This window comes from Salmo salar, chromosome ssa05 (genome assembly GCF_905237065.1).
Source record: "Salmo salar chromosome ssa05, Ssal_v3.1, whole genome shotgun sequence".
Taxonomy (NCBI): domain Eukaryota; kingdom Metazoa; phylum Chordata; class Actinopteri; order Salmoniformes; family Salmonidae; genus Salmo; species Salmo salar.
The window spans coordinates 4,047,076-4,073,432 of record NC_059446.1 but is presented as its reverse complement, the minus strand read 5'-3'; the positions used below and the strand labels follow the sequence as shown (position 1 = coordinate 4,073,432).

Genomic DNA, 26,357 nt, shown 5'->3' with positions numbered 1-26,357 from the left:
ACTTAGACCTGCCTCCCACATGGCACCAAATGAAGGGCATTCCTCCAAATGAAGGGCATTCCTAGGGTTTAGAGCTGAACCCAGACCTGCCTCCCACATGGCACTATATTCCCTCTTCAGTACATTCCATCCGAATGTGGTCCATGTGATGACATTTGGGAGTCAAACTGTTCACCTTCTGTTAATGTACGCTGAACTGTTATCTAACTGTTAATAATGTTAGATTCTAACCCTTCTATTAATCTAACCAACACACCGAGTACACCTTTATCTGATTTATACTGTACAATTCATTTCCTTTTTTTTTTTTTTAAATAGAAGATTTCGTGATTTAGTTCCTGCCTCATTTCATCAGGATGCAGCTTATCAACATATTAACGGGCAAGGAGATAAAGATGCACCTTGTTCAAATATTAAGTTAGTGTTAAAAATGAGCATGTCTGTCTCTGTTTCTTCTCTCTCTCTTCTCTTTCTCTCCCCCTCTCTTCTCTCTCTCTCTTTCTCTTTCTCTTCTCTTTCTTTCTCTCTCTCTCTCTCTCTCTCTCTCTCTCTCTCTCTCTCTCTCTCTCTCTCTCTCTCTCTCTCTCTCTCTCTCTCTCTTCTCTTTCTTTCTCTCTCTCTCTCTCTCTCTCTCTCTCTCTCTCTCTCTCTCTCTCTCTCTCTCTCTTCTCTCTCTCTCTTCTCTTTCTCACCCCCTCTCTTCTCTCTTCTCTCTCTCTCTCCCTCTCTCTTCTCTTTCTCCCTCCCTCTCTCTCTCTCTCCCTCTCTTCTCTCTCTCTCTCTCCCTCTCTCTTCTTTCTCTTTCTCTCTCCCTCTATCTTTCTCTCTCTTATTGTCACGCCCTGACCATAGAGAGCCCTTGTTTCTCTATGGTGTAGTAGGTCAGGGTGTGACTGGGGGTGATCTAGTTTATTATTTCTATGTGGGGGTTCTAGTTTATTATTTCTATGTTGGTGATTTGTATGATTCCCAATTAGAGGCACAAGTTGTCTCTAATTGGGGGATCAAATTTAAGACGCATTTTTCCACCTGTGTTTGATGGGATATTGTTTTGAGTTACGTAGCACCTCTTAGTTACAGTTCGTTGTTTGTTCCGTTCTTTCTTTGTTGTTTTGTGTGTTTCTATTATTAAATATGTGGAAACCATATCGCGCTGCACCTTGGTCCAATTATTACGATGAACGTGACACTTATCTACCTCCCTCCTCCTTCCATCTCTCCCTCTCTCTTTTCTCCATTTCTAATATCATGCCATTCCATTTCGAAGAACGGTAATAAATCCTAAATAACTCTGTTCTCCAGAGAAGTGAAATATGTTTAATTCTTTCCAAATTTGTATTTTTTTCTAAAGAGTAATTTCCCCTTTGCATGATGCATTCAGCTCTTGGTTATCATACTAATTCACTGGATTGGTGGAAATAAATAATGTTATGTTCAATTTCTCTCCCTTGGTGGAACAGACATCTTCTCACAAGCATCATTGGAATTCATCCTTCACATCTGGGCGAACAAAATAATCTCTCTCTCTCTCCGTCCCTTTCTCTCCCCGTCTCTCTCTCTCTCCGTCGCTCTCTCTCTCTCTCTCTGTCTGTCTCTCTCTCTCTCTCTCTCTCTCTGTCTCTCTCTCTCTCTCTCTCTCTGTCTCTTTCTGTTTCTGTCTCTCTCTCTCTCTCTGTCTCTCTCTCTCTTTCTGTTTCTGTCTCTCTCTCTCTCTCTCTCTCTCTCTCTCTCTCTCTCCTTCTCTCTGTCAGTTTTTGTGGATGGTAAATTACCATCTCAATGTGTGAGACCATGCCCGTAAATACATAGTAACAGAGAATAAAAAGTGATTTTAAATGTCTTTGACCGCGAGGCATCTCTCCACCCGATAAATGATGTGAATCCATTTTCTTCTTTAGTGACTCTTTGGAGGACCAAAAGAATTCTTCACAAATTTTGAAAACCTAGGGATGATTCGGGGCTGTAATATTAATAATAATCAGAGTGAATCCATCCATTCTTAAGAGACAATAGTAACAGAACAGTAGAACAAAGACTAGAAGTGTGTGTGTGTGTGTGTGTGTGTGTGTGTGTGTGTGTGTGTGTGTGTGTGTGTGTGTGTGTGTGTGTGTGTGTGTGTGTGTGTGTGTGTGCGCGCGCGTGTGTGTGTGTGTGTCAGTCTCAGGCTCGGCCCAGTAGATCACACAGCGAACCAAAACAACACTAGGCTACTATCCTACCCTCAGCAGAGTGAAACCAGCTGACTCCGCATCTGTCAATATCAAACAGCAGCGTGTCTTCTCCCTGGAAACAGAACTGGTTCAGTTTAAAGAGGAAGAGGCTGTCAGTCTAGATTTCAGCTAACTCAGGCACTTTCCATTGTCATCCTGTTGTGTTGTGAGCGATCTGTTACGGCTGAGCGGAGAAGGGTGGTGCTGGGTATTCAGCCTCAAGACAAAGACTGTTATTTAGTGTGTTAATGCTGCCTATTACTGACTGTGTTAATAACTGTGTTACTGACTGTGTTACTGACTGTGTTAATAACTGTGTTACTGACTGTGTTACTGACTGTGTTAATAACTGTGTTACTGACTGTGTTACTGACACACCCAGCTATCCCTCCACCAACCCATATAAACACCCAGCTATCCCTCCACCAACCCATATAGACACCCAGCTATCCCTCCACCAACCCATATAATCACCCAGCTATCACTCCACTAACCCATATAGACACCCAGCTATCCCTCCACCAACCCATATAGACACCCAGCTATCCCTCCACCAACCCATATAAACACCCAGCTATCCCTCCACCAACCCATATAGACACCCAGCTATCCCTCCACCAACCCATATAGACACCCAGCTATCCCTCCACCAACCCATATAGACACCCAGCTATCCCTCCACCAACCCATATAGACACCCAGCTATCCCTCCACCAACCCATATAGACACCCAGCTATCCCTCCACCAACCCATATAGACACCCAGCTATCCCTCCACCAACCCATATAGACACCCAGCTATCCCCTCCCACCACCCCATATAATCACCCAGCTATCCCTCCACCAACCCATATAGACACCCAGCTATCCCTCCACCAACCCATATAGACACCCAGCTATCCCTCCACCAACCCATATAGACACCCAGCTATCCCTCCACCAACCCATATAGACACCCAGCTATCCCTCCACCAACCCATATAGACACCCAGCTATCCCTCCACCAACCCATATAATCACCCAGCTATCCCTCCACCAACCCATATAGACACCCAGCTATCCCTCCACCAACCCATATAGACACCCAGCTATCCCTCCACCAACCCATATAGACACCCAGCTATCCCTCCACCAACCCATATAGACACCCAGCTATCCCTCCACCAACCCATATAGACACCCAGCTATCCCTCCACCAACCCATATAGACACCCAGCTATCCCTCCACCAACCAATATAGACACCCAGCTATCCCTCCACCAACCCATATAGACACCCAGCTATCCCTCCACCAACCCATATAATCACCCAGCTATCCCTCCACTAACCCATATAGACACCCAGCTATCCCTCCACCAACCCATATAGACACCCAGCTATCCCTCCACCAACCCATATAAACACCCAGCTATCCCTCCACCAACCCATATAGACACCCAGCTATCCCTCCACCAACCCATATAGACACCCAGCTATCCCTCCACCAACCCATATAGACACCCAGCTATCCCTCCACCAACCCATATAGACACCCAGCTATCCCTCCACCAACCCATATAAACACCCAGCTATCCCTCCACCAACCCATATAGACACCCAGCTATCCCTCCACCAACCCATATAGACACCCAGCTATCCCTCCACCAACCCATATAGACACCCAGCTATCCCTCCACCAACCCATATAGACACCCAGCTATCCCTCCACCAACCCATATAATCACCCAGCTATCCCTCCACTAACCCATATAGACACCCAGCTATCCCTCCACCAACCCATATAGACACCCAGCTATCCCTCCACCAACCCATATAAACACCCAGCTATCCCTCCACCAACCCATATAGACACCCAGCTATCCCTCCACCAACCCCATATAGACACCCAGCTATCCCTCCACCAACCCCATATAGACACCCAGCTATCCCTCCACTAACCCATATAAACACCCAGCTATCCCTCCACCACCCCATATAGACACCCAGCTATCCCTCCACCACCCCATATAGACACCCAGCTATCCCTCCACCACCCCATATAAACACCCAGCTATCCCTCCACCACCCCATATAGACACCCAGCTATCCCTCCACCACCCCATATAGACACCCAGCTATCCCTCCACCAACCCATATAGACACCCAGCTATCCCTCCACCACCCCATATAGACACCCAGCTATCCCTCCACCAACCCATATAAACACCCAGCTATCCCTCCACCAACCCATATAAACACCCAGCTATCCCTCCACCAACCCATATAAACACCCAGCTATCCCTCCACCAACCCATATAGACACCCAGCTATCCCTCCACCACCCCATATAAACACCCAGCTATCCCCCCACCAACCCATATAGACACCCAGCTATCCCTCCACCACCCCATATAGACACCCAGCTATCCCTCCACCAACCCATATAAACACCCAGCTATCCCTCCACCAACCCATATAAACACCCAGCTATCCCTCCACCAACCCATATAGACACCCAGCTATCCCTCCACCAACCCATATAGACACCCAGCTATCCCTCCACCAACCCATATAAACACCCAGCTATCCCTCCACCAACCCATATAAACACCCAGCTATCCCTCCACCAACCCATATAGACACCCAGCTATCCCTCCACCAACCCATATAAACACCCAGCTATCCCTCCACCAACCCATATAAACACCCAGCTATCCCTCCACCAACCCATATAGACACCCAGCTATCCCTCCACCAACCCATATAAACACCCAGCTATCCCTCCACCAACCCATATAGACACCCAGCTATCCCTCCACCAACCCATATAAACACCCAGCTATCCCTCCACCAACCCATATAGACACCCAGCTATCCTCCACCAACCCATATAGACACCCAGCTATCCCTCCACCACCCCATATAAACACCCAGCTATCCCTCCACCAACCCATATAGACACCCAGCTATCCCTCCACCAACCCATATAAACACCCAGCTATCCCCCCACCAACCCATATAAACACCCAGCTATCCCTCCACCAACCCATATAAACACCCAGCTATCCCTCCACCAACCCATATAAACACCCAGCTATCCCTCCACCAACCCATATAAACACCCAGCTTTCCCTCCACCAACCCATATAAACACCCAGCTATCCCTCCACCACCCCATATAGACACCCAGCTATCCCTCCACCAACCCATATAAACACCCAGCTATCCCTCCACCAACCCATATAGACACCCAGCTATCCCTCCACCAACCCATATAAACACCCAGCTATCCCTCCACCAACCCATATAAACACCCAGCTATCCCTCCACCAACCCATATAGACACCCAGCTATCCCCCCACCACCCCATATAGACACCCAGCTATCCCTCCACCAACCCATATAGACACCCAGCTATCCCTCCACCACCCCATATAGACACCCTGCTATCCCTCCACCACCCCATATAGACACCCAGCTATCCCTCCACCAACCCATATAGACACCCAGCTATCCCTCCACCACCCCATATAGACACCCAGCTATCCCTCCACCACCCCATATAGACACCCAGCTATCCCTCCACCAACCCATATAGACACCCAGCTATCCCTCCACCACCCCATATAGACACCCAGCTATCCCTCCACCACCCCATATAGACACCCAGCTATCCCCCCTTCGCCAATCAGAAGAGCTGCCACTCGTTGTCTGGTTTAATTGGGCAGTGATACCAGACCTGTTACTGCTACTAGTGAACAACAGTTAGTGAACAACAGCTAGTGAACAACAGCTAGTGAACAACAGCTAGTGAACAACAGTTAGTGAACAACAGTTAGTGAACAACAGCTAGTGAACAACAGTTAGTGAACAACAGTTAGTGAACAACAGTTAGTGAACAATACCTTCAGAGTAATATCTGGAGGAGGGGAGGAGGAGAGGAGGACAAGAGGAGGAGAAGAGGAGAAGAGGAGAAGGGGAGGAGAAGAGGAGGAGAGGGTAGTGGAGGAGAGGAGGAGGGGAAGAGGAGAAGAGGAGAAGAGGAGGAGAAGAGGAGGAGAGGGTAGTGGAGGAGAGGAGGAGGGGAAGAGGAGAAGAGAAGAGGAGGAGAAGAGGAGGAGAGGGTAGAGGAGAAGAGGGTAGAGGAGAAGAGGGGAGGAGGAGGAGAGTACGAGGAGAGGAGGAGAGCAGGATAGGAGGAGAGGAGATGAGGAGGAGAGTAGGAGAGGAGGAGGAGAGGAGGAGGAGAGTAGGAGGAGATGAGGAGAGGAGATGAGGGGAGCAGGAGAGGAGGACAAGAGGAGAAGAATAGGAGATGAGGGTAGTGGAGGAGAGGAGAGGAGGAGCAGGAGAGGAGGAGAGGATAAAAGGGTAGAGGAGAAGAGGAGGAGAAGAGGAGGAGAGGAGAGTAGGAGCAGGAGAGGAGGAGCAGGAGAGGAGGAGAGGAGAAAAGGGTAGAGGAGAAGAGGAGGAGAAGAGGAGGAGCGGAGAGTAGGCGCAGTAGAGGATGAGAGGAGGAAAGGAGGAGGTGGGGAGGAGGAGAGGAGACGGTCAACATAGAGCCACCAGCAGAAAGACACACACCTATGTGTGATCCCAGCCAGCCAGCCAGCCTATTGCTCTGATGTTAAAAGAATTGCCTCAGGAATTACACGGCCGATCCATTTCTGGAACACCACTCGGCTATTCAATACTGGCAGCCTATAGTATAGGCCTGCATGTGTTAGGGGACAACACAGGTTAATTCCACACATACCAACACTGTATGGAAAGAAAGAAAGAAAGAAAGAAAGAAAGAAAGAAAGAAAGAAAGAAAGAAAGAAAGAAAGAAAGAAAGAAAGAAAGAAAGAAAGAAAGAAAGAAAGAAAGAAAGAAAGAGAGGACAGAGGCGTGTCCATGATAGATGCCAAACAGGTTAGAGGGACGGCTCAATGCAGTTTCTATTTGCATGTACAGTTCCTTCAGAATGTATTCACACCTCTTGACTTTTCCCACATTTTGTTGTGATGCAGCCTGAATTTAAAATGGATTAAATATTTATTTGTTTAACCATCTACTGTACACACAATACCCCATAATGACAGAGTGAAAATATGTTTTTGGACATTTCAGCAAATGTATTGAAAATTAAATACAGAAATATCTAATTTACATAAATATTCACACCCCTGAGTCAATACTTTGTAGAAGCACCTTTGGCTGAGATTACAGCTGTGAGTCTTTCTGGGTACATTTCTAAGAGCTTTCCACACCTGGATTGTACAATATTTGCCCATTATTATTTAAAAAATTCTTCAAGCTCTGTGAAATTGGTTGTAGATCGTTGCTAGACAACAATTTTCAGGTGATGCCATAGATTTTTAAGTAGATTTTAGTCAAAACTGTAAGTCGGACACTCAAAAACATTCACTGTCTTCTTGGTAAGCAACTCCCCAGTGTAGATTTGGCCTTGTGTGTTTAAGGTTATTGTCCTGCTAAAAGGTGAATTCATCTCTCAGTGTCTGTTGGAAAGCAGACTGAACTAGGTTTTCCTCTAGGATTTTGCCTGTGTTTAGCTCTATTCCGTATCTTTTTTATCCCCCCCAAAAAAACTCCCCAGTCCTTAACGATTGCAAGCATACCCATAACATGATGCAGCCACCACTATGCTTGAAAATATGGAGACTGGTACTCAGTAATGTGTTGTATTTGCCCCAAACATAACACTTTGTTTTCAAGACAATAAAGTGAATAGCTTAGCCACATTTTTTTGCCGTATTACTTTAGTGCCTTGTTGCAAAACAAGATTCATGTTTTGGAATATTTGTATTTTCTACTTGCTTCCTTCTTTTTACTCTTGTCTTTTAGGTTAGTATTGTGGAGTAACTACAATGTCGTTGATCCATCCTCAGTTTTCTCCTATCACAGACATTAAACTCTGTAACTGTTTTAAAGTCACCATTGGCCTCATGGTGAAATCCCTGAGCTGTTTCCTTCCTCTCCGGTAACTGAGTTAGGAAGGACGCCTGTATCTTTGTAGTGACTGGGTGTATTGATACACCATCCAAAGTGTAAAGAATAACTTCACCGTGGTCAAAGGGATATTCAATATGTATTTTAACCCTTCGTCCAATAGGTGCCCTTCTTTGTGAGGCTATTGGTTTTTGTAGTTGAATCTGTGTTTGACAGCTCGACTGAGGGACCTTACAGATAATTGTATGTGTGGGGTACAGAGATGAGGTAGTCATTCATAAATCACGTTAAACACTATTATTGCACACAGAATGAGTCCATGCAACTTAAAAAACGTGACTTGTTAAACAACTTACTTAGGATTGGCATAACATTTATTTTTCTAAAAACACAATTCCACTTTGACATTATAGGGTATTGTGTGTAGATCGGTGACAAAACAATCTCAGTTGAATTCATTTTAAATTCAGCCTTTAACCCAACAAAATGTGGATAAAGTCAAGGAGGGTGACTACTTTCTGAAGGGACTGAAACCTTGCAATACCCATAAACACACACACACACACACACACAATCAGTACCCATCATTCACACTATGAATCATAAAACAGCCGTCCTGTGAATGCCACTGCCTACATTGATATTTACTCTAGACTTGAAATATTACGATCCCTGGAGCATGACTGTTTATTTAATCTTAATTTATTCCTAATTATTCACTAATTAATGCGAGTGAAATGCCTGTCGGTTAATTCAACATCTTGTGTATTTGCTGAGTCCCGGAGCTAGAGAAGCATTTTCACAACTTTCGCTATGTCTGCCTTCTGTCCCGGACCTGAGGGGAACCAGCATATCTGCCTTGTGTGTGTGTGTGTGTGTGTGTGTGTGTGTGTGTGTGTGTGTGTGTGTGTGTGTGTGTGTGTGTGTGTGTGTGTGTGTGTGTGTGTGTGTGTGTGTGTGTGTGTGTATGTGTGTGTGTGTGTCTGCCGTCTGTCCAGATCCTGCAGAAGAACAGTGTTCTTAAGGATAGTGACCAACCACACACCACTATAGCCTCCAGCTCAGCATCCGTGAGAAAAACAGCCAGACTTCGGAGAAGAAGGAAGAAAAAAAAAAAAAACATCACTGGAAGAACAATATAGTGTAGATGCTTCATTGATAACAACTATAAAATATATCATTCAGAAGATGCTTTTATCTAAAGCAACATACACTCATACGTGCATACATTTAGTTGTCCTAGGAATCGTACCCACATCCCTGCCGTGAAAAGCACCGTGCTCTATCAACTGAGCTACAAAGCTCTGTGCCAAGTCGTATAACCTCCAAAAACGAATAACAAGAGTTTAAGGTAATAAGGTGAAGGCCTGATAAGACTGTTATGATGCATACCACTGACTGCATGTGTATGCCGTTCTACTGCAACACTTCACAGCCTCTTTCTCCTTTGAGGTGTTGATTATCTTGTACATCAAAGGACATCTACATGCCAACTAGAGTCTAGCCTACAGGCTACAGTAGACTAAAGAAGGTTACAGTAGACTACAGTAGACTAAAGAAGGTTACAGTAGACTACAGTAGACTACAGAAGGCCACAGTAGACTACAGAAGGCCACAGAAGGCTACAGTAGGCTACAGAAGGCTACTGAAGGTTACAGAAGGCTACAGTAGACTACAGAAGGCCACAGTAGACTACAGAAGGCCACAGTAGACTACAGAAGGCTACAGTAGACTACAGAAGGCCACAGCAGACTACAGAAGGCCACAGTAGACTACAGAAGGCCACAGTAGACTACAGAAGGCTACATAAGGCTACAGAAGGTTACAGAAGGCTACAGTAGACTACAGAAGGCCACAGTAGACTACAGAAGGCCACAGTAGACTACAGAAGGCCACAGTAGACTACAGAAGGCTACAGAAGGCTACAGAAGGCCACAGTAGACTACAGAAGGCCACAGAAGGCTACAGAAGGCCACAGTAGACTACAGTAGACTACAGAAGGCTACAGAAGACTACAGAAGGCCACAGAAGGCTACAGTAGACTACAGAAGGCCACAGAAGGCTACAGAAGGCTACAGTAGACTACAGTAGACTACAGAAGGCCACAGTAGACTAAAGAAGGTTACAGAAGGCTACATAAGGCTACAGAAGGCTACAGAAGGCTACAGAAGGCCACAGTAGACTACAGAAGGCTACAGAAGGCCACAGTAGACTACAGTAGACTACAGAAGGCCACAGTAGACTACAGAAGGCTACAGAAGGCTACAGAAGGCCACAGTAGACTACAGAAGGCTACAGAAGGCCACAGTAGACTACAGAAGGCCACAGTAGACTACAGAAGGCCACAGTAGACTACAGAAGGCTACAGAAGGCTACAGTAGACTACAGAAGGCCACAGTAGACTACAGAAGGCTACAGAAGGCCACAGTAGACTACAGAAGGCTACAGAAGGCCACAGTAGACTACAGAAGGCTACAGAAGGCTAGAGAAGGCCACAGAAGGCTACAGTAGACTACAGAAGGCCACAGTAGACTACAGAAGGCTAGAGAAGGCCACAGTAGGCTACAGAAGGCTAAAGTAGACTACAGAAGGCTAAAGTAGACTAAAGAAGGCCACAGTAGACTAAAGAAGTGCACAGTAGACTACAGAAGTCTACAGAAGGCCACAGTAGACTACAGAAGGCTACAGAAGGCCACAGTAGACTACAGAAGGCCACAGTAGACTACAGAAGGCCACAGTAGACTACAGAAGGCTACAGAAGGCCACAGTAGACTACAGAAGGCCACAGTAGACTACAGAAGGCTACAGAAGGCCACAGTAGACTACAGAAGGCCACAGTAGACTACAGAAGGCTACAAAAGGCCACAATAGGCTATAAAATGCTATATAATGCTATAGTAGACTACAGTAGGATATAATGTTATAGTAGACTACAGTAGGATATAGAATGCTATAGTAGATTACAGTAGGATATAGAATGCTATAGTAGATTACAGTAGGATATAGAATGCGATAGTAGACTACAGTAGGATATAGAATGCTATAGTCGACTACAGTAGGATATAGAATGCTATAGTAGACTACAGTAGGATATAGAATGCTATAGTAGACTACAGTAGGATATAGACTGCTATAGTAGACTACAGTAGGATATAGAATGCTATAGTAGACTACAGTAGGATATAGAATGCTATAGTAGATTACAGTAGGATACAGAACGCTATAGTAGACTACAGTAGGATAGAGAATGCTATAGTAGACTACAGTAGGATATAGAATGCTATAGTAGACTACAGTAGGATATAATGCTATAGTAGACTACAGTAGGATATAGAATGCTATAGTAGACTACAGTAGGATATAGAATGCTATATAATGCTATAGTAGACTACAGTAGGATATAGAATGCTATATAATGCTATAGTAGAATACAGTAGGATATAGAATGCTATAGTAGACTACAGTAGCATATAATGTTATAGTAGAATACAGTAGGATATAGACTGCTATAGTAGAGTACAGTAGGATATAGAATGCTATAGTAGACTACAGTAGGATATAGAATGCTATATAATGCTATAGTAGACTACAGTAGGATATAGTATGCTATAGTAGACTACAGTAGGATATAGTATGCTATAGAATGCTATAGTAGACTACAGTAGGATATAGAATGCTATAGAATGCTATAGTAGACTACAGTAGGATATAGAATGCTATAGAATGCTATAGTAGACTACAGTAGGATATAGAATGCTATAGTAGACTACAGTAGGATATAGAATGCTATAGAATGCTATAGTAGACTACAGTAGGATATAGAATGCTATAGAATGCTATAGTAGACTACAGTAGGATATAGAATGCTATAGTAGACTACAGTAGGATATAGACTGCTATAGTAGACTACAGTAGGATATAGACTGCTATAGTAGACTACAGTAGGATATAATGCTATAGTAGACTACAGTAGGATATAGACTGCTATAATAGACTACAGTAGGATATAGACTGCTATAGTAGACTACAGTAGGATATAGACTGCTATAATAGACTACAGTAGAATATAATGTTATAGTAGACTACAGTAGGGTAGGGTTGGCTCCAGATCCTCTGTAAATCACCCTGTCATCAGCCCAACTAGGTCCTATGAACAGCAAGGTAAAACTGTCACCACAAACAGCACGGTAAAACTGTCACCATACCGCTGAAGATAGCAGGACCAGGACCAGGCACAGGACAGGAGAGAAGAGGAGATGAGGTGGGAGCGGACGGAGAGGAGAGGAGAGGAGAGGAGAGAAGATGAGGTGGGAGCGGACGGAGAGGAGAGGAGAGGAGAGGAGAGAAGATGAGGTGGGAGCGGACGGGGAGGAGAGGAGAGGAGAGGAGAGGAGAGAAGAGGAGGTGGGAGCGGACAGGGAGGAGAGGAGAGGAGAGGAGATGAGGTGGAAGCGGACGGGGAGGAGAGTAGAGGAGAGGGTGAACGAAACGTGCTTCACTCAGCCAGCATAGCAAATTCCCCTACGCTTACAAATATATAACTCAGTCTGCACCTCGCCGTTTTGTTTTGTTTTAACCACTTACAATCACATTTGTCTTCTTCGGGAAGAAACTGATGTCGGATACAGTGTGTGACGTGCTGGTACTGAACTTTCATCTCGACACGGATCCATCTGTAATAAGTGTGGGCTTTTTTTTCATTCATGGCACCGGGACATCGGCTCGGCTCGTGCGCCAGCGTGTGTTCTGTCCCGTGAATTTACAATCGGTCATGAAATTACCGGAGAGGTGCAGGAGACAAACAATCAGACCCCTGTAGCCTACACACGAGTCACCCTCGCACACACACACACACACACACACACACACACAACGTGTCAGCAGCATTACTAATATAGCGGTAATGTCACGGGACTGCTTGGGATTGTTTACTGGTAAATTGAGATGGAACCGAACCGAACAGAACCGATCATCGTAGATCGATTAATCGTTTTATAAAACGGAGTCCCTCTCCTCTATAACCTTGAACCGATAATTGATGAAGATCGATATAAAATAGTACCTCGTAGAGAATAACAAACGACTGCGTAATAAGGACGGGATAATGGTTTGGCAGCCAGAAAGAACTTGTCAGATTTACTCAGACTGAGCACATTCACCATCCATCAATGCCACAAAGCCTTATGTTATGTGATTGTGAACATAAAGGCCTTTACATAAGATGGTCATCTTTCAGAACAACGCAGTTGAAGTTGAACCAGGGGGGGGGCATGCGATAATAATATTCATTGAACTCACCAATGAAGGTAAATCCAGCGAGGAACAGCCAGCAGGACATCACCAACGTGGCCGTGCTGTATCTCCCGCGGACAAAGGGAGTCAGGTGTAACGGCATCATTCTCTGCTTTAAGCCGCTCGCACTTCTCCGGTTTAACTTTCAAAAGACAAAGAGCAGGGATAAATGAGCAGTAGTAGTAAACCCGGATTTGTGTGTCCGGTTGTTTTATTCTCCGGGCGTCTCTTTACGCCGTTAGTAAGCGCCTCTCTGCATCAAAGTCCAGTTGGCTCAGCAGTAGCAGCGGCACGCATCCTCCGGGTCCACTACCTTGGCCATTACATTGGTATCCCCGCAGCGCGTCTTGGTTGCTAGAAACAACGCAGCATCACAGGTGTGGTAAACACACTCGGCTCTGCTTTCTTCCTCCCTTCGCTGTTTCCCTCTCTCTCGCTCTCTTTTCTCCTCTTTGCTGTGTCCCTCTCCTCTCCTCTTCTCTGTTTCCGTATCTTTCCAAAGCCGCTATCCGTTTAGAAATCAGAAGCAATGCAGCGGTAGAATGAGTTCTACGCCTCGGCTATTTTCTCTTCTTATCCTCCTTTGGAAACCGACTGGGTAACCGACTGGGAAATAGTATCAATTGGCATTAGAGCATCAACATCTGCTGCCACAGCAATGCAGGAGTGGAAGAGAGTGAAAGAGGTACAGGAGAGTGTGCGAAGCGGAGTGCCAAAACCAGGAGTGTATTCCGTCAACGTCCGGAATGGAATGGAGTGACATCAGGAGACCTATAATTTCCTCTTTCTGTAATACAAGGAATTAGGAATGGACTGTGATATTATCAGCCCCCATCAACACCATTTAAACCTACAGGATTGTACTGTGATATTATCAGCCCAGCCCCCATCAACACCATTTAAACCTACAGGATTGTACTGTGATATTATCAGCCCAGCCCCCATCAACACCATTTAAACCTACAGGATTGTACTGTGATATTATCAGCCCAGCCCCCATCAACACCATTTAAACCTAGAGGATTGTACTGTGATATTATCAGCCCAGCCCCCATCAACACCATTTAAACCTACTGGATTGTACTGTGATATTATCAGCCCCCATCAACACCATTTAAACCTACAGGATTGTACTGTGATATTATCAGCTCAGCCCCCATCAACACCATTTAAACCTACATTCCTTCACTTATATTAAACTACATGTTTAATACTTTTTCAATATATTTCATCAACGATATTCAAAGTAAAAAGTTTATTTTTTTTAAAGCATTTAGTTGGTCTACATTCTTTGATAGCCTATGTAAAGGCATAAGAAGTGGATCATTTATTGTCGGGCGTCGTCATCATTTCGCCACTTCTTCCACGTTTGTTAATAATAGTAGTCGCATGACAATGTGTTAAAAAAAATAAGAAAACTATTGATGATACATTGTCTTCAGAAGGTATTCATTCCCCTTGACCTTTTCCACATGTTGTTGTCTTACAGCCCGAATTCAAAATGGATGACATTGATTTTTTTCTCTCTCTCTCACCCGTCCACACACCAATACCCCATAACGACAGAGGGAAAACATGTTTTTAGAAAATATTGCTAATTTATTGAAAATGAAATACAGAAATAATTAATTTACCTAAATATTCACACCCCTGACTCAATACTTTGTAGAAGGACGTTTGGCAGAGATGACAGCTTTGAGTCGTCCTGGGTATGTCTGTATCAGCTTTGAGTCGTCTTGGGTATGTCTGTACCAGCTTTGAGTCATCTTGGGTATGTCTGTATCAGCTTTGAGTCGTCCTGGGTATGTCTGTATCAGCTTTGAGTCGTCTTGGGTATGTCTGTATCAGCTTTGAGTCATCTTGGGTATGTCTGTATCAGCTTTGAGTCGTCCTGGGTATGTCTGTATCAGCTTTGAGTCGTCTTGGGTATGTCTGTACCAGCTTTGAGTCATCTTGGGTATGTCTGTATCAGCTTTGAGTCGTCCTGGGTATGTCTGTATCAGCTTTGAGTCGTCCTGGGTATGTCTAACAGCTTTGAGTCATCTTGGGTATGTCTGTATCAGCTTTGAGTCGTCCTGGGTATGTCTGTATCAGCTTTGAGTCGTCTTGGGTATGTCTGTACCAGCTTTGAGTCATCTTGGGTATGTCTGTATCAGCTTTGAGTCGTCCTGGGTATGTCTGTATCAGCTTTGAGTCGTCCTGGGTATGTCTAACAGCTTTGAGTCATCTTGGGTATGTCTGTATCAGCTTTGAGTCGTCCTGGGTATGTCTGTATCTGCTTTGAGTCGTCCTGGGTATGTCTGTATCAGCTTTGAGTCGTCCTGGGTATGTCTGTATCAGCTTTGAGCCGTCTTGGGTATGTATGTCTGTATCAGCTTTGAGTCGTCCTGGGTATGTCTGTATCAGCTTTGAGTCGTCCTGGGTATGTCTGTATCAGCTTTGAGCCGTCTTGGGTATGTCTGTATCAGCTTTGCACATCTGGATTTGGGATTTTCTCCCATTCTTCCTTGCAGATTTTCTCAAGTTCTGTTAAATTAGATGGGGAGTGGCAGTGAACAGGAATCTTCAAGTCTTTCCACAGATTTTCAATGGGATTCAAGTCTAGGCTTTGGCAGGGCCACTCACTCTTGTTCTGAAGCCATTCCAGCATTGCTCGGAGTTGTTGTCCCGACGGAACGTAAATCTTCGTCCCCAGTCTAAGGTCGTTTGTACTCTGAAGCAGGTTCTCAAAAAGGATGTTCCTGTATCTGTCTCCATTCATTGTTCCCTCTATCCTTGCCAGTCTCCCAGTTCCCTGTCGCTGAAAAGCATCCCCATAGCATGATGCTGCCACCACTATGCTTCACGGTAGGGATGGTATTAGACAGATGATGAGCTGTGCCTGGTTTTCTCCAGACATAGCTCTTTGCATTCAAACCAAAGAGTTTCATTTTTGTCTCATCAGACCACAGAATCTTTTGCCTTATGATCTCTGAATCTTTCACGTCCCTTTTTGCAAACTTCAGGCGTGCCGTCATGTGCCTTTTTTTCTCAGGAGTGGCTTCCATCTGGCCACTCTCCCATAAAGCCCAGATTGGTGAAGACTATATACTATAGAGACTGTTCTCCTTCTGGCAGGTTCTCCCATCTCAGCCGAGGAAATCTGTAGTTCTGTCAGAGTGGTCATTGGGTTCTTGGTCACCTCGCTGACCATGGTCCTTCTTGCCTGGTTGCTCAGTTTGGTCGGACGTCCAGCTCTAGGCAGAGTCTGTGTCACACCCTGATCTGTTTCACCTGTCTTTGTGATTGTCTCCACCCCCCCCACCAGGTGTTGTCCATCTTCCCCATTATCCCCAGTGTGTTTATACCTGTGTTCTCTGTTTGTCTGTTGCCAGTTCGTTTTGTTCGTCAAGCATACCAGCGTTTTCCCCCCTTGCTCCTGTCTGTTTCTAGTTCCGGTTTTCTAGCTTTCCCGGTTTTGACCATTCTGCCTGACCCTGACCCCGAGACTGCCTGCCCGGACCCTGACCCTGAGCCTGCCTGTCATTCTGTACCTTGTCACACCACTCTGGATTATTGACCGTTCTGCCTGCCCTGACCCTGAGCCTGCCTGTCATTCTGTACCTTGTCACACCACTCTGGATTATTGACCTTTCTGCCTGCCCTGACCCTGAGACTACCTGCCCTGACCCTGAGCCTGCCTGCCCTGACCCTGTTTCTGCCTGCCCTGACCCTGAGCCTGCCTGCCCTGACCCTGAGCCTGCCTGCCCTGACCCTGAGCCTGCCTGCCCTGACCCTGTTTCTGCCTGCCCTGACCCTGAGCCTGCCTGTCCTGACCCTGAGACTGCCTGCCCTGACCCTGAGCCTGCCTGCCCTGACCCTGAGACTGCCTGCCGTTCTGTACCTTTTGGACTCTGATCTGGATTACTGACCTCTGCCTGACCTTGACCTGTCGTTTTGCCTGCCCCCCTGTTCTAGTAATAAACTGTTGTTACTTCAACACTGTCTGCATCTGGGTCTTCCCTGAAATGTGATAGTCTGGGTAGTTCCATATTTTTTTCCATTTCTCAATGATGGAGACCACTGTGCTCATGGAAACTTTCAACACTCTAGAAATAGTTTTATACCGTTCCCCAGATATACGACTCATCACAGTTCCTTGGACTTCATGGTATAGTTTCTGTTCTGTCAACTGTGGGACCTTATATAGACAGTTGTGTTTTTCTTTCTAAATCATGTCCAAACAATTGAATTGGCTACAGGTGGACTCAAATCAAGTTGTTTTGACACCTCAAGGATGATCAAAGGAAATTGGATGTAACTGAGCTCAATTTGGAATGTCATAGCAAAGGGTGTAAATACTTATGTTTCAAATGCATTAAGAAGGAAAGAAATTCCACAAATTAACTTTTAACAAGGATCGCCTGTTAATTGAAATGCATTCCATCTGACTACCTCATGAAGCTGGTTGAGAGAATGCCACGAGTCTGCAAAGCTGTCATCAAGGCAAAGGGTGGCTACTTAGAATAATCTCAAATATAAAATAGATTATTTGTTTAAAACTTTTTTGGTTACTACATAATTCGATGTGTGTTAATTCATAGTTTTGACGTCATCACTATTGTTCTACAATGTAGAAAATAGTAAAAATGAAGAAAAACCCTTGAATTAGTAGGTGTGTCCAAACTTTTGACTGGTACATTATGTATATACACTACCGTTCTAAAGTTTGGGGTCACTTAGAAATGTCCTTGTTTTTGAAAGAAAGCTAATTTTTTTGTCCATTAAAATAACATCAAATTGATCAGAAATACAGTGTAGACATTGTTAATGTTGTAAATGACTATTGTAGCTGAAAACGGCAGATTTCTAATGGAATATCTACATAGGTGTACAGAGGCCCATTATCAGCAACCATCACTCCTGTGTCCCAATGGCACGTTGTGTTAGCTAATCCAAGTTTATAATTTTAAAAGGCTAATTGATCATTAGAAAACCCTTTTGCAATGATGTTAGCACAGCTGAAAACTGTTGTTCTGATTAAAGAAGCAATAAAAATGGCCTTCTTTAGACTAGTTGAGTATCTGGAGCATCAGCATTTGTGGGTTTGATTACAGGCTCAAAATGGCCATAAACAAAATAACTTTCTTCTGAAACCTTTCAGTCTATTCTTGTTCTGAGAAATGAAAGCTATTGCGTGATCTTGTACAACTCTAGTCTTCCCTGTAGCACAGTTGGTAGAGCATGGTGTTTGCAATGCCAGGGTTGTGGGTTTGATTCCCATGAGGGACCAGTACAAAAAAAAAAAAATGCATGATATGATATAATGTATGCATTCACTACTGTAAGTTGCTCTGGATAAGAGCATCTGCTAAATGACTCAAATGTAAACTCTGTGTACTACTCCCTTCAAGGAACAAACTGGCTCTAACCAGAATAGGAGTGGGAGGCCCCACTTTGTTCCATTCCGGACATTATTATAAGCCGTCCTCCCCTCAGCAGCCTCCTGTGTGTTCTACATGGTCTTATGCTGAGCCACAGTGGCTGCGTTTACACAGGCAGTCCAATTCTGATATTCTTTCCACTAATTGGTCTTAAATCCCATCAGATGTTTTTTTTTTTTTTCAGAACTGATCTGATTGATCAAAAGACCAAATAGTGAGAAAAGAAAATATCGGAATTGGGTTTCAGTACACTGGCAATTGTGTTCGGCACGGTGGGTTTGGGAAGCTGAGGCTCTTTGTGATTATGGCGATGGGCTTGTCCTGTCTGCGGTGGACGGACAGCTGGATAGGACTCTGCCGAATGTGATGTACGGCTTCCACCGACTGTTTGGTCCTCTTCCAGAAGATGTTGCTGGTACTGAACGTCTCCTGGAAAGGAAGTGATGTAGGGTAACTCGTCTTTGTTGGTAAATGTAATGGGACCGGCTAGCGTGTTGTTTAGGGACAATGAGGGGATATTGAGAGTTGCTTTTGAGAGGAAAGATCAGTCAACAAAGTAAATGGGCTCAGGGGGCTAAAGAAGGTGTGAAAAGGAAGACAGTTCTTGCACAGTACAAATTGTTGTGTAAGGGAGATATGAGAAGAAATGGCTCTCGTACACAATAATACATTTATAGGTCTAAGCACAACCCAGCACAACCAAAACTCCCTTTCTCATCTCAAAGTACTGTCTGCAAACCTCACCCAGCTCATTGACTTTGACGGATCATTCTTGTCAATAGTAGGCCTTTGCAGGGGAATATCGTAGACATGTCTTTGTATTTGTGTTTTGAGAATCTCCAGAGAGAAGAACGAGATGGTTGTGTCATTACTGTTGTAGTCTCGATTTATACCTTCCAGTGTCCCTTGTTGGTTTCTGTCCCACAATCTAGTTGTGCACCATAACCGCAAGGTGTGTCCCCATCCCTCATGCTCGTGTACCCAGGGCACTGTGGAAGGACTCCAGATAACCTGAGTTTTACAAAAAGAAAAGTTGAAAAGAGAAGAGGGGTAGACTAAATTGATGGCATGGTCTGGAAGGTACTCTGTGGTTCTCAGGCTACCTCTAACCACCTGTAACCCCATAACACAAACTATACAAACACTACCCAATTCATGTTTATGCCACGCTTACTGTTCATTGAGCTATCTTAGCAGTCAGCTTGTAAATATTTCGGCCAACTTACCTTCACCTTGTGCAGAGTTAGGGGTTGGAAGCTCATGTTGGGGGAATCAAATTCTGTACCAGCTACAACAAAAATAAATAACAAAACACAATCTAACCCTCCCACTAATTGTATTGATCTCTTGATTACTGTGTGTTCGTCGTTCAAAGTACCTCGTGGGAGTTATAAGCATTTGTAATGAATGCTGGACTTTGTGGTTCACTATGAGCAGACGAATAATCAGGGAGTAGAACGGTCCTGGTTCTACAAGTGAAATTAAATTGTTCTAGCCTGACATTTGTGATAATAACATAATGTTGTTTATATATTAATGACTATATGTCGTGGCAGAGCCAGTGTGAAATTCCCCTTTAAGTAAAAAATACTTTAAAGTACTACCTATGTAGTTTTTTCAGGGAGGGGGGGGTATCTGTACTTTACTTTACTGTTTCATGTAGGTACTTTTTACTCAATACATTTATCCAGACACCCACTATACACAAATGCTTCGTTTGTAAATTATGTCTGAGTGTTGGAATGTGCTTCTGGCTATCTGTAAATAAAATAAAAACAAGAAAATTGTGCAGTTTGGTTTGAAATTAATTATACTTTTTGATACATAAGTAAAAAAAATTCAATTCAATTACTTTTGATATTTAAGTATATTTAAAACCAAATACTTTTACTCAAGTAGTATTTTACTGGGTGACTTTCACTTTTACTTGAGTCTTTTTCTATTAAAGTATCTTTACTTTTACTCAAGTATGACAATTGGCTACTTTTCCCACCACTGACTGTAGTCCTTGAATATCAAAACACAGGGGTAGATATCACCTTTTCTGTGTTATTATATTTGTTTCAGCAGATATTAAGGAAAATAAGGAAAATACGTTATCCGGCTATGGCAGAACAGAAAAATGTCCACCATAGGCGGACATTTTGAGTGAGGCATTTTTGCAAAAATGTTCAGGGTCCCAAACTGTACACAAGTTTCATGCTTTTATGAAAAAGTGTGCATCCTTTTTTACATATTACCAAAATGACCAAATCTGTATGTGTAACACGGGTCATCTAATGGGGACCAAGACGCGGCATGTGACGTGCTCATATTTACTTTTATTTAACTCGAAATCAACCAAACAACAAAACGACCGTAAACAGTCCCGTCAGGTGCAACATACAGGAAACAACCACCCACCTACTAAATAGGACCTTCAATTAGAGGCAACGAGGAACAGCTGCCTCCAATTGAAGGTCAACCCAATAAACTTCAACATAGAAATAGACACACTAGAACAAACATAGAAATATACTAACATAGAACATAACCCCAAAACCCCCGAAACACATAAAACAAACACCCCCTGCCATGCCCTGACCAAACTACAATAACAAACAACCCCTTTTATGGGTCAGGACGTGACAGCATGAGAAAAAGGAGTACACGCTTTTTTCAGGCTTCATTCTATATAGGCCATGTTGGACCTGCACGAGCAGCGCTCCGAGAACGGCACAAATAAACAGAAGAGAAAAGTAAGTCGGCTACTCAAAATAAATGCTGAAGGAAAATAACAGTCTGGAGATACACAAGCAAAGTACAGGACTTGATAGTAATATGGGGAGCAATAATTGGAGCTTTAACAATATTACAATCTCTAGAAAAATTAAGGCATGTATGCCCAGAAACATAATGCTGTGATTCAGTCTATGAATTTTTTTATTTTTTTTAAAAGCACATTGTTTTGCGCACCAAAAAGAAAAAGCTTCTTCAATAGCTTATATTTTCTTAGTGAAGGAGTAGACTTCATTTGGGTTTAAGAAACTGTCCCTAAAGGGCGTTATAATTCATGGATCTGTTGTCTATCCACCTGTTATCTCCAACCAACACACCTAATGAATTCATCAGATTGATTGAAGCTTCTATTGTTACAAATAGACAGCTGAGCTGAGGTTTTATCTGTATGTTCCTGGCTGCGTTTACACAGGCAGTCCAATTCTGATATTCTTTCCACTAATTGGTCTTAAATCCCATCAGATGTTTCTTTTTCAGAACTGATCTGATTTATCAAAAGACCAAATCGTGAGATTTAAAAAAATAAAAATAAATCGAGAATTGGGTTTCAGTACACTGGCAATTGTGTTCGGCACGGTGGGTTTGGGAAGCTGAGGCTCTTTGTGATTATGGCGATGGGCTTGTCCTGTCTGCGGTGGACGGACAGCTGGATAGGACTCTGCCGAATGTGATGTACGGCTTCCACCGACTGTTTGGTCCTCTTCCAGAAGATGTTGCTGGTACTGAACGTCTCCTGGAAAGGAAGTGATGTGTGGGTTCTTAACCACCATTGGTATGTTCCCTCCAAGAGACACATCCAACCAATAACCACTAGAACACTGTCTTCACCATATTACTGGTTAATAAAGTGTCTTCTGTATTATACCGGTTCATTAGACGGTTCAGTGTCTTCACCATATTACTGGTTAATAAAGTGTATTCTGTATTATACCGGTTCATTAGATGGTTCAGTGTTGGCTGATGATGTTTCCTCTAGTCTAGATGGACAACAGCTATGATAGGCAATAAAGCAGAAGTGTCAAACCGCGTTCAGTATTCAACGAGGTCTGGAGGGCCGCATTCAGTATTCAACGAGGTCAGGAAGTCCGCACTGAAAATGGGCTATATTTCCTCTCTGTCAAAATGTGTATAAAAATAGTCCTCTAGCCCCAGAACGAATCAGTTGGGTGGGAATTGGGGACACGCTTTTCTTCACGGGATCTCCAATGCTTTTTATTTGTATTTTTATTTATTTATGAAGGATCCCCGTTAAAGAAATCCTGTTATGTTACATTATCGCCACCAGCCAATTAGCTGAGAGCATCTAGTTCTCCTTTATAAAAGACTAGACTCCTTGACTAAATAGATCACACAGTCTAGCTATGAACAATATGTCTCGTCCCTACTGTATTACTCATGGTGTGTGTGTGTGTGTGTGTGTGTGTGTGTGTGTGTGTGTGTGTGTGTGTGTGTGTGTGTGTGTGTGTGTGTGTGTGTGTGTGTGTGTGTGTGTGTGTGTGTGTGTGTGTGTGTGTTTGTTTGTACTCCTGATTGGCCCAGGGATTTGTGTTGTTTTGTATTTGTATTTATTATGGATCCCCATTAGTTCCTGCCAAGGCAGCAGCTACTCTTCCTGGGGTTTATTATGGATCCCCATTAGTTCCTGCCAAGGCAGCGGCCACTCTTCCTGGGGTTTATTATGGATCCCCATTAGTTCCTGCCAAGGCGGCAGCTACTCTTCCTGGGGTTTATTATGGATCCCCATTAGTTCCTGCCAAGGCAGCAGCTACTCTTCCTGGGGTTTATTATGGATCCCCATTAGTTCCTGCCAAGGCAGCGGCTACTCTTCCTGGGGTTTATTATGGATCCCCATTAGTTCCTGCCAAGGCAGCAGCTACTCTTCCTGGGGTTTATTATGGACCCCCATTAGTTCATGCCAAGGCAGCAGCTACTCTTCCTGGGGTTTATTATGGATCCCCATTAGTTCCTGCCAAGGCAGCAGCTACTCTTCCTGGGGTTTATTATGGATCCCCATTAGTTCCTGCCAAGGCAGCAGCTACTCTTCCTGGGGTTTATTATGGATCGCCATTAGTTCCTGCCAAGGCAGCAGCTACTCTTCCTGGGGTTTATTATGGATCGCCATTAGTTCCTGCCAAGGCAGCAGCTACTCTTTCTGGGGTTTATTATGGATCCCCATTAGTTCCTGCCAAGGCAGCGGCTACTCTTCCTGGGGTTTATTATGGACCCCCATTAGTTCCTGCCAAGGCAGCGGCTACTCTTCCTGGGGTTTATTATGTATCCCCATTAGTTCCTGCCAAGGCAGCGGCTACTCTTCCTGGGGTTTATTATAGATCTCCATTAGTTCCTGCCAAGGCAGCGGCTACTCTTCCTGGGGTTTATTATGGATCCCCATTAGTTCCTGCCAAGGCAGCAGCTACTCTTCCTGGGGTTTATTATGGACCCCCATTTAGTTCCTGCCAAGGCAGCGGCTACTCTTCCTGGGGTTTATTATGGACCCCCATTAGTTCCTGCCAAGGCAGCAGCTACTCTTCCTGGGGTTTATTATGGACCCCCATTAGTTCCTGCCAAGGCAGCAGCTACTCTTCCTGGGGTTTATTATGGACCCCCATTAGTTCCTGCCAAGGCAGCAGCTACTCTTCCTGGGGTTTATTATGGATCCCCATTAGTTCCTGCCAAGGCAGCAGCTACTCTTCCTGGGGTTTATTATGGATCCCCATTAGTTCCTGCCAAGGCAGCAGCTACTCTTCCTGGGGTTTATTATGGATCCACATTAGTTCCTGCCAAGGCAGCAGCTACTCTTCCTGGGGTTTATTATGGATCCCCATTAGTTCCTGTCAAGGCAGCAGCTACTCTTCCTGGGGTTTATTATGGATCCCCATTAGTTCCTGCCAAGGCAGCAGCTACTCTTCCTGGAGTTTATTATGGATCCCCATTAGTTCCTGCCAAGGCAGCAGCTACTCTTCCTGGGGTTTATTATGGATCCCCATTAGTTCCTGCCAAGGCAGCAGCTACTCTTCCTGGGGTTTATTATGGATCCCCATTAGTTCCTGCCAAGGCAGCAGCTACTCTTCCTGGGGTTTATTATGTATCCCCATTAGTTCCTGCCAAGGCAGCGGCTACTCTTCCTGGGGTTTATTATGGATCCCCATTAGTTCCTGCCAAGGCAGTGGCTACTCTTCCTGGGGTTTATTATGGAGCAGCTACTCTTCCTGGGGTTTATTATGGATCCCCATTTAGTTCCTGCCAAGGCAGCAGCTACTCTTCCTGGGGTTTATTATGGATCCCCATTTAGTTCCTGCCAAGGCAGCAGCTACTCTTCCTGGGGTTTATTATGGATCCCCATTTAGTTCCAGCCAAGGCAGCAGCTACTCTTCCTGGGGTCTAGCTAAATTAAATTCAGTTATATACAATTTAAAATATTACATGACACTTTTCACAACACATTAACCACAGGCATGTGTGTACGTGTGTCTGTGCCTGTGTGTGTGTGCGTCTCTTCACAGGCCCTGCTGTTCCATAAGGTGTATTTACATCTATTTCTACTGGAACAGATTTACATGTAGACATGTCTCTATCTGGTAGTAAAAGCTATAAGCTTGAGTTTCAAGATTGGGAAGATTACAATTTATCCTGACATTTCTACCTATCTGTGTGCCCGTAAGGATTTTCATATGAGCCTTTCAGTGGAAGAGTTACATTTCAATAATAACGTATTCGTTTCTCAAATTCCTTGTCACGTGGTTAACCATAAAAATGATAATAAAAATGAACATATAAAAATATAAAGTCAACTAATGTGAAACCAGCCTCCCTCTGGGATCAACAGTCTCCCCCTGAGTTCACCAGCCTCCCTCTGACATCACCAGCCTCCCTCTGAGATCACCAGCCTCCCTCTGAGATCACCAGTTTCCCTCTGAGATCATCAGCCTCCCTCTGAGATCTCCAGCCTTCCTCTGAGATCACCAGCCTCCCCCTGAGTTCACCAGCCTCCCTCTGAGATCACCAGTTTCCCTCTGAGATCACCAGCCTCCCACTGAGATCACCAGTTTCCCTCTGAGATCATCAGCCTCCCTCTGAGATCACCAGCCTCTCTCTGAGAACACCAGCCTCCCTCTGAGATCACCAGCCTCCCTCTGAGAACACCAGCCTCCCACTGAGAACACCAGCCTCTGACATCACCAGCCTCCCACTGAGAACACCAGCCTCTGACATCACCAGCCTCCCACTGAGAACACCAGCATCCCTCTGGGAACACCAGCTTCCTTCTGAGATCACCAGCCTCTCTCTGAGATCACCAGCCTCCCACTGAGTTCACCAGCCTCCATCTGAGTTTACCAGCCTCCCACTGAGATCAACAGCCTCCCTCTGAGATCACCAGTTTCCCTCTGAGATCTCCAGCCTTCCTCTGAGCTCACCAGCCTCCCTCTGAGAACACCAGCCTCTGACATCACCAGCCTCCCACTGAGAACACCAGTTTCCCTCTGAGATCACCAACTTCCCTCTGAGATCACCAGCCTCCCTCTGAGAACACCAGCCTCTGACATCACCAGCCTCCCACTGAGAACACCAGCCTCCCACTGAGAACACCAGCCTCCCTCTGAGATCACCAGCCTCCCACTGAGATCACCAGTTTCCCTCTGAGATCACCAGCCTCCCTCTGAGAACACCAGCCGACCTCTGAGATCACCAGTTTCCCTCTGAGATCACCAGCCTCCTTCTGAGA

The 26,357-nt window shown here is 44.7% G+C and overlaps 1 protein-coding gene across 1 annotated transcript in view; it reads right to left on the bottom strand.

The window, feature by feature from the left end:
• unc5a (unc-5 netrin receptor A) overlaps positions 1-14,091 on the bottom strand; it is a 513,204-nt gene extending 499,113 nt beyond the window's left edge. The window contains exon 1 of the mRNA XM_045717818.1: positions 13,440-14,091. Within this exon, the coding sequence (XP_045573774.1) occupies positions 13,440-13,539 (100 nt within the window). The 5' untranslated portion in view covers positions 13,540-14,091. The remainder of the gene's footprint in view (positions 1-13,439) is intronic.
• Positions 14,092-26,357: the final 12,266 nt, after the last annotated feature.